Consider the following 10,268-nt stretch of genomic DNA (forward strand, 5'->3'; position numbering starts at 1 on the left):
TACATACACACAATGGAATATTATGCTACCTTGAAGAATAACAAGGAAGCTGCAAGCCACCACATAACATGGATAAACTTGAGGACATTATGTTGAGTGAAATTAGTCAGTCACAAAAGGCGAAATACTGAATAGGACCATTATTGTAAAAGATTAAGAAGTACACATGAAAAGGGGGGATAAAAATTATTTGCTGGTTACCAGGGTATATGGGGTGGGGTGAGGGGAGGGATGGGAATGTGGAGCACAGGGTAGAGACTAGACACAGGAGAGTTTGGGTTCTGGGGGATAGTTTGGTATGGGATACCTTTGAAGGGGGAGGGAAAAGGAAGAACAAATCAGATGGGAGAACATGTATGTAGGTTTGCATGGGCTAAATGGGATAGAGGTAAATAGTGATGTAAGCACAGCCTTGGAACAACAGGGCTCAGGGATACAAGGATGACACATGGTTTGAATGGGTAAAAGTAGGGAAACAATATTAAGATTCTTGGTTATCTTTTGAATCCTGGTCTCCCTGGCATACCATGATAAAATAGACACTTGACGGGGAGAGAAAGGAATAGCCAGAAACATCACCATACAAAGCTTGTAAGTCCATGTTCAGCCTATAATGGATTGGATTATAATGATCAGAATATCTAAAATGGGGCTACAACTTGCCCAGTGAAGAAGGCTTCCTGCGGAGTCTTTGCATGGCATGAGACCATAGGTGGAATACTGATCCCCATCCCGAATCTTCTCAGGTGGGAAATTTCCACTTGAAAGGACAAGCAGACCAGCCTGGAACAGCTAGAAGAACAGAAGATACTTCTTGAAAGAAAGAGCAGCAGGAAAAATCAAAAACAGTAACAGAAGTCTGATTGACTACTACAAGAATAAGCAAGTTATTCCCCAGGGAACCATCAAGGCAAGTGGTCAGGTCCCCTCATGCAAACCCCCTTCCAAGACTAAAACTCAAGGTGAATACAACAGCAGGTATGTGCTCTTGCAGCTGACCATGGTGGTCACCAATAAGGGGAAGTGGGGAAAAAACAGGAATGAAGTTGGAACTAAGTCCAACCACATTCAATAGATGCCTATTAACCTGGACTGAGACCTGGTTGGCCAGCCTTATGATGAGACCTGAGGACTCCTGGGCCCAGGTACAGGGACATGGCCACAGAGGACTAGAGCAGAGTGTGAGGAGCCCAGCTGATATGAAGTGAGGGGAGATGCACAAGAACACCCATACTTGCAGATAGTACCCACCTGACCTGGCTTCAATGGCTGGATGATCAGAACTAGACTAGAGGGAGAAAGAAGAGGGAAAAAAGAGTAATCCACTACAATTTTAATGAACTTTGCCTAACCTTGTGGATGCAGTATGTGAAAATAGGGAACAAATCTTACAGCAAGGATCATTTCCACCCCCTTGGTACAGAGGGTCGACAAGGATGGGCAACAAAGACATTGGCTACGCAAAATGGGGGGGTGGGCTACAAAGGTAAAAAATGGCTGGCTTACAAGCTTTCAAGAGGGAGCCTAGTCCCAGGGGCTACAGGGAAAGGTAGAATCTCCATTGAGTGGTTTCCAACCTGTCTGGATGGGGCTGATGAAAGGAAATTGGGATAAGACTCTTGTGGCTCAATAGTGAATGATTGCTATCAGAACTGACTGTGAGTGCTGGAAAGGTAAAAGTAGATGTTTTGTAACAAAAGGTGGGGAGTGGTTGATTTTGCCGTCCAGAAGCGGAGGTCCCTGGGACCATCAAGGGAGAAAAGCAGAGTGCGGGACCATATCCAGAGAAGAAGTGATGCCAAAGATGGAAGCAGAGAAGATGATATGGAGAGATGGAGCAGTTGGGTACTCTAGACTCAGGGAAGGGAGGGGCTGTATGCTGACAGCCAGAGGGGCAGGTCTGTGGGGTGTACCCTTAGGTTGTTTGATAATACATGCAGGGAATTGTAATCATTGCAATGAAACAAAATAAGATAGGATGAATGTAAAGCTAATGTTCTCCCATGTAAACTATCACATAATTCACAATAAAAACTAAATAAAAATTTAAAAAAGACATATCCCCTTCCAAGACTGAAACTCAAAGGGAACATATGAACAGACATGTAAGCTTGCTGGCAACCATGTTGGTCTCCTGGTTCGTGGAAGAGGGCTAAAGGCAGCAATGAAGATAATGGGCTAAATTCGACCATGGTCCATAGACTCCCATCCACCTGGAGATGAGAGAGAAGAGAAGGGGTTGGTTGGTCTGAAGTGTGGTGAGACCTGTGGACTCCTGAGCTCATGGACAAGGACATAGCCACAGAGAGCTAGAGTTGAGAGGGATGCTTCCAGCTGATGTGAAGTGAGGGGAGATGCACAAGGATGCCCAAACTTGTAGATAGTAAGCATTTGACCTGGCTTCTATGGCTTGATGATCAGAACTCAACAAGAGGAAGATAAGGGAAACAAGTGTAAATTGCTACAATTTGATTAACTTGACCTATACTTATGGATGTGGTGGTGGTGGTGGTTTTCTGTGGAGTCGGTTCCGACTCATAGCAACCCTGTGTAAGTCACTGTTTCCGAGGATGTAAATCTTTACGGGAACAGAAAGCCTCATTTGTCTCCCACTGAATGGCTGGTAGTTTTGAACTGTGAACCTTGAGGTTAGCAGCCCAACCCATAACCACTACACTACCAGAGCTCCTTATACTGATGGCTGTAGTAGTGCAAAATACCAACTGAGAAGGAAGGTGTCCTCACATCCAAAATCAATTCCATCCATTCTGTATACAGGCTTGATAGGTCCAGGCAACTTAGACATTAGCTAACTAAAATTGGAGGGGCTTGGTAGCATAGTGGTTACGAATCAGGCTGTGAACCTCAGAGTCAGCAGTTCGAAACTACCAGCTGTTCCACAGGAGAAAGATGAAGCGTTCTGCTCCTGTAAAGATTTACAGCCTCGGAAACCCTGTACATGGTCGCTATGAGTCAGAACCGACTCCACAGCACACAACAACAACAACAATAAAGACATGAAGTGACTGGCTTACAAGTTTTTCAAGAGGGAGTTTAGTTTCAAAGTGGACGGTGAGGTGAGGTAGAATTCCCCACTGAACAGTTTTCATTTTGTCTAGACAGGTCTGGTGAAAGGAGATGAGGATAAGATTCTTATGATTCAATAGTAGGTACTTGTTATCATGACTAATTGCGACTGTTGCAACTGTGTAGGTAGAAGTTTTGTAACAAAAAGAGGGGAGTAGTTAATCTTACAGGAACAGAGAACCCTAAGACCATCAAAGAGGAAAAGCACAAGCAGAATATGGGACCCTATCCAGAGAAGCAGTGACACCAGAGATGAAGACAGAGATGAGAGCATGGAGAGGGAGAGCAGCTGAGGACTCTAGACTCATGGAAAGCGAAAGCCTGTATGCTGGAAGCCAGGTGCTGGTAGCCAGGGGGCAGGCTTGCAGAATGTGCACTTTGGTTGTTTAAATTATTATATATTCCTCAGTGATTTTTTGTACATCGCCCCAAAAAGGGGGAAAAAATAAATAAATAAAAACAGATGGAATAGAAGCAAATACTGTTGAAGATGATGCACAGAAGAGATTGTAATCATTGCAAAGAAATGATGAGTGTAAGACTAATGGTCTCCCATGTAGGCTAATTACTCAAGTCACATAAAAACTTAAAAAAAAAAAAAGAATTGCAGCTTCCAATTGTTAAGAATCTGAGTTAAGAGAAGTAGCAGTTTGGAGGCAGGACAAGCAGAGTCAGGTAGGACTAGCTCCGTGGGAGAGGTGCCAAAAACCCAGGGAAGGTGCTTTTACAGAGCTGCTCCACAGATCTGGATCTAGTATAAGGTTCAGATTGTCAGTTTCCCACAGCCACTGGTGGAAAAAATCACTGTATAAAGGAAAACACTGTGATTCCAGAATCAATCAGGGCTCGGGACTCTGCCTGTAGAGAACTCCCGCCTGGGCTGCATTCAGAGGGCAAGGCCACAGCCAGACTGACACAGTGAAACCCACACAGAAACATTTGAAAAAACAGGAGTGGGGGATTCTACACATTTTTTCCTCCCCTTCCCTGTCGTGCCCTCTCTCCCCACCTTCAGGTGGGTAGGCATGCACCCCCAAAAAGGACCAACATTGAGCCCACAGATTTCCCACTGCACAGAGATGAGGATCCCCACTGGTCCCATGGACTGACCCTTTGGTAGCTGCTTATGATGTCTGTCTCTGGGACCCAGCCCTAAAGTTGACCTGGGCAAGACCTTTTACTCCTGCCACCGGTCGGACAGCTATTGTTTTATTTTTGTTTTGGAGTGGTGGTTTTTGTCACTGCTTTTATACCACTTCTGCTTTTGGTCCTTTTGATCACACTTGTTTCCTGGGGGGTAGGAGCTTTTTCTCCCTATGTTACCAAAGAAGAGACAACAATCATGGCAATATAGTGAAGCTACAATCATACCCCATAATATCTCAGCTGCTAGACATTACACATGAAAATGGAAGCCTATCTCCAAATCATATCCACTAAGAGACACTAGGCAAGCTTAGTAATACAGCAATATCCATCCACTTAAGCATTAAAATTCCACCTAACTACTGAAAATGTCCAGGAAAACACAACAAAAGATCTCAAAACATGTCCAAAAACAGAAAAGAATAACTGAGACAAATGAGCTGAGGCAGGCACAGTATTTCCAGTAGAAGAAGAGCAAGTTTTGGATCCGCATGAGAAGAAATTCAGAAGAATGATATGGAAATAAATTCAAATGTTCCACAAAGGAGTAGAGGAAAATAAGGAAGAATTCAGGTAAGTGCTACAGGAGCAATCAAACAAGATAGATATAGCATTGGAAACAATTCAAAACCTGCAAAAAGAGGTCCAGATAATTATAAATAAAATATCAGAAATGGACAATACACTGAAAGGGCAAAAGAGTAGAACTGAAGAGATGGAAGCCAGAACCAACAGGCTGGAAGACAAATCTCTCAATACTGCTAAGATAAAAGAGCAAGCAGAAAAAAGGATAAAAAAAATCTGAAGAGAGCCTAACATTAATGTGGGATAACATGAAAAGGAATAACAAGAATTATTGGCATCCCAGAACAGGAAGTATCACAGAAGTCCACAAGGAGATAGTTGGGGAAGTACTGGAAGAAAATTTCCCTAACATCTTGATGGATAAGAAAATAAACACTCAAAACACTGAAAGAACTCCAGGAAGGAGACATACCCCACCCCCACCCACACCCCCAAAAAATCACAAAGATATATCATAATTTAGTGCTCCAAAATCAAAGATAAGGAGAGAATCCAAAGAGCAGCCAGGGAAAAGAGAAGTGTTATCTACAAAGGAAAGGATATCAGATTAAACTCTGACTTCTCAGCAGAAATCATGCAGGCAAGAAGGCAATGGGGACACATATATAAAACCCTAAAAGAAAAAACTGCCAACTAAGAATCGTCTATCCAGCAAAACTATTAATCAAATATGATGGTGCAGTCAAAACATGCCAGGATAAAAAGAAGCTAAGAGATTTTGTCAAAACCAATCCAGTGCTTTAAAACATCCTAAAGAGGGGCTTGATGGCGGCTAGAGTGGAGGTGTATTGAAATTCACCATTAGCCATACCACAGAAAGGCAAAGCAGATCCAGGGCAGAGCTCCAAAACTCAGAACCACAATGATAGGAATATTTTTTTTTAATTTGAAGGCTTATAGCTAGTGGAACTTGAAACTGAAGTAAGAAATCACATACTTTTGAATCTGCCAGGCTCAGCAGCCTGGAGCCGACATCTTGGGCAAGACCAAACAGCAAGACACCATGGAAACACCATGGAAACACTGCAGGAACTTTGGAGGAAAGGTGAACAATACACTTTGTCAGTTTTGCTTTGTTCTGATTTTCTTTTTTGGTATCTGGTTATTGGCGCCCCTACTATCTGCACACCTCCATTCTGGTGACAAGAGTCAGAGCCTGAGAGAGTGGACACCCCCAACTCTCACTACTGGTGGGTTCTTCTGCCATACATGCGAACAGATACTCAGCCCAAGAGCAGGCCCTGAACGTTTTTTTCTGTTTTTGTTTTTTTCTTTAATAAGGGAAAGGACAGGACAGGGCTGTGGAGAAGGAAAGAGACTTTAAAAACAAAACAGGCCAAAAATGAAATTAAAGCCTGAGGTATAGCATAACAACCAACAGTGGCATCTTGAAATCTCTCAAGCAGCTTTGAAAGCAAGAAGCTGAAGAGAGGACAATAAAGTCATACTCACATTAGGCTACAGACTTTTTTGTTTCTTCTCTCGCTCTTCTCCCTTTTCTGTGATTATAGACTGCAGTATTCAGTCTAGTTTTTGTTGTTGTTTGGGTTTTTTTTATTTATGCTGGTGCTATTTTGCTGTTTTATGCTCCCCCTTCTACCTTTGGGGAACACTTTGTCTCCCTATATTACCCAAGAAGAGTCAGCAATTGCTGCCATATAGTCAAGCTACAATCACACTCTATAAAACAATAAAACCCAGGTAAGAACCAATACCAACTGCCATATACCAGGGAGGCAGACAACACCTGTGAAAGTTACTCTGAGTTAAGCAATAAGAAGATGGAAAAGGGAAGCCCACATCCTGATCACATCTACCTAGAAGCAATTAGAAAGCATAAAAAATACCAAAACACATACTCAGTTAAGTACTAAGGCCACAGATAAACACTAAACATGTCCAAGAAGCAAGAGCAGATGTTCATATCAGCACATGCCAGAAATAAGATAAAATGTCTGAGACAAATGTCATAGAGGTAGACCTGGAATCCATTCTGGAAGGAGGGCAGTCCTTGGAAATGCCTGAGAAGGAATTCAGAAAAATGATTATAAAATGTTTCAAAACACTTTACAATGGAGCTGAGAAAAATAAGGAAGAAGTCAGGAAAGTGCTACAGGAACAATCAAATAAGATAGATATAGCATTAGAAACAATTCAAAATCTACAGAAAGAGGTCCAAATGATCAATAATAGAATATCCGAAATAGACAATACTCTGAAAGGGCAAAGGAGTACAATATGACAGATGGAAGGCAGAAACAGTGAGGTGAAAGACATATCTCCCAATACCACTAAGAAGAGCAAACAGAAAAAAGGTTAAAAAATCTGAAGGTCTAAGATTCATGTTGGACAACATGAAGAGGAAAAACAATAATTATTGGCATTCCAGAACAAGAAGAATCACAAAGTGCACAGAGGTAATAGTTGAAGAACTGTTGGAAGAAAAATTCTCTAACATCCTGAAAAGTGAAAAGATAAACATTCAAGAACCTCAACGAACCCCAGGAAGGATAGACCCCAAAACAAAATCACCAAGACATATCATAAGCAAGCTCTCAAAAATCAAAGCTAAGGAGACACTCATGAAACCATCTAGGGAAAACAGAAATGTTACATACAAAGTCAAGCAAGTCAGACTAAGTTCAGATCTCTCACAGGAACCATGCAAGCAAGAAGGGAACTGGGAGACATATATAAAATCCTGAGAGAAAAAAATTGCCAACCAAGAATCCTTTATCCAGCAAAGCTATCAATCAAATATAATGGTGAAATCAAAACATTCCAGGATTAACAGAAGCTGAGGGATTTTTGCCAAAACCAACCCTGCACCACAAAACATCCTAAAGGTAGTTCTGTGGACTGAGAACCAACAAGAACAAACAACAACCAGAGAATGACATACGTGGCAGCACCTACCAGAATTAAATTGACATAAAGAAGAGTCGAGAACAGAACAAAACTATAAGAACAAACTCAGAGAATCTGGGAGGTCAGTCTATGATCAAAACAATTACAATGTAAAAGAAGGTAAACACGTAGAAACAGAGATCCAGATGGTGAGAAGCTCGGGTAGATTACAGGATAAAATAGACTGCACTAAATGGAGAGAAAAGTTAATGGACTATAGGCAACCTCAAAGAAAATTAACACTTCACAACATACCAAGAGAATGAAAATCCAAGAAGAACACGGAAACATTAAAACTATGAGGAAACTCACAAGAAAGAATACACAAAGCATGAACTCAACAAAGGAAGACACACAGAACAAAACAAGCAGCTACATCACAAAAAAAATACAACCATAATGATAGTAATTAATCCATACCTATCAATAATTACAATGAATGTAAATGAGTTAAATGCACCTGTTAAGAGACAGAGAGTGACAGAATAGATAAGAAAACAAGATCCTTCAATATGCTTTCTGCAAGAGACACATGTCACACACAGAGACAAAAACAGATTAAAAGTCAAAGGATGGAAAAAAATATACCAAGCTAATTGCAATAAAAAACAAACAGCAGTGGCAGTACTAAACTCTCATAAAATAAACTTTATGGCAAAAACAAGCATAATAGATAAAGATGGACATTATCTTATGATTAAAGGGACAATTGAACAAGAAAACATAACCATAATAAATATCTATGTTCCCAATGAAAGAGTTCCAAAATATATATAGCAAACTCTAATAGATTTGAAGAAAGAAATAGATGAATCTACAATAATAGTGGGTGATATTTATACACCGCTTTCAAAAATGGATAGAATAACCAGAAAGAAACTTGATAAAGAAACAGAAGAACTAAATAACACAATCAGCCAACTGGACCTCACAGATGTGTATAGCACATTCAACCCAACAACTGCAAAATACACATTCTTTTCCAGTGCATATGGAACATTCTCCAGAATAGACCATGTCTTAGGCCACAAAACAAATCCCCATAAATTTACAAATATCAAAATACTACAAAGCATCTTCTCAGACCACAATGCTATCAAATTAGAAGAAATCAACAATAGCAAGACCAAGGAAATCAAGTCAAATATATGGAAATTGAATAACACCCTGCTGTAAAATGACTGGGTAGAAGAAATAAAACATAAATTCAAAAAGTTCCTAGAAAGAAGTGAGAATGAAAACACAACATACCAAAATCTTTGGGACACAGCAAACGCGGTGCTTAGAGGACAATTTATAGCAATAAACGCACACATCCAAAAAGAAGAAGAAAACAAAATTAACACATTAACACAGCATCTACAACAATTAGAAACAGACCAACAGAGCGAACTCACAGCCACCAAAAGAAAAGAAATAAAAAAGATTAGAGCAGAAATAAATGAGATAGAAAAGAGAAAAACTATAGAAAGAATCAACAGGACAAGAAGCTGGTTCTTTGAAAGGATTAACAAAAGTGACAGACCATTGGCAAACCTAACAAAAGAAAAGAGGGAGAAGATACAAATAACATGCATTAGAAACCACATGGGCGATGTCAGAATGGAACCAAAAGAAACCAAAAGGATAATAACAGAATAGTATGAAGAGTTGTATTCCAACAAATTTGAAAACTTAGAAGAGATGGATACATTTTAGATTAAACACAACCTACCTAAACTTACGCACAGTGAAGTAGAAAACCTGAGCAGACCCATAACAAAGGAAGAAATTGATCAGGTCATCAAAAGACTCTCAACCAAAAAAATTCCAGGCCCAGATGGCTTCACTGGGGAGTTCTACCAAACATTCAGGGAAGAGCTATCACCAATTCTACTCAAATTATTCCAGAAGATAGAGGACAATGGAAAATTTCCTAATACATTTTATGAAGCAAGCATAACCCTCATACCAAAACCAGGGAAGGACATCACTAAGAAAGAAAATTATAGACTAATATCCCTTATGAACATAGACGCAAAAATTCTCAACAAAATCCTAGCCAACAGTATCAAAAAGATAATAATCATGATCAAGTGGGATTCCTATCAGGGATGCAAGGACGGTTCAACATTATAAAAACTATCAACATTATCCACCATATAAATAAGAAAAAAGAAAAAACACATGATCATATCGATTGATGCAGAAAAGGCGTTTGATAAAATCCAACATCCATTCCTGATAAAAACACTCAACAAAACAGTAATTGATGGGAAATTCCTCAACATAATTAAGAGCATATATACAAAACCAACAGCCTATGTTACTCTCATGGAGAGAAACTGAAAGCCTCTCCTCTGCAAACAGGAACCAGACAAGGATGCCCTTTTTCACCACTCCTATTCAATATTGTGCTGGAAGTCTTAGCAAGAGTTATAAAACAAGACAAGGAAATTAAAGGCATCCAAATTGGCAGACGATATGATCCTATACATAGAAAACCCCAAAGACTCAGTAAAAAAGCTACTAGACCTCATTGGAAGATTCAGCAAAGTGGCAGG

At 40.2% G+C, this 10,268-nt stretch overlaps 1 protein-coding gene across 1 annotated transcript in view; it reads right to left on the minus strand.

The window, feature by feature from the left end:
- Positions 1 to 4,288: 4,288 nt before the first annotated feature.
- Positions 4,289 to 10,268, minus strand: part of LOC102839441 (cryptic protein-like) — a 14,712-nt gene continuing 8,732 nt past the window's right edge. The window contains exon 6 of the mRNA XM_006876928.1: positions 4,289 to 4,401. Coding sequence (XP_006876990.1) covers positions 4,289 to 4,401 — 113 coding nt within the window. The remainder of the gene's footprint in view (positions 4,402 to 10,268) is intronic.

This window comes from Chrysochloris asiatica, unplaced genomic scaffold (genome assembly GCF_000296735.1).
Source record: "Chrysochloris asiatica unplaced genomic scaffold, ChrAsi1.0 scaffold00429, whole genome shotgun sequence".
Classification (NCBI taxonomy): Eukaryota; Metazoa; Chordata; class Mammalia; order Afrosoricida; family Chrysochloridae; genus Chrysochloris; species Chrysochloris asiatica.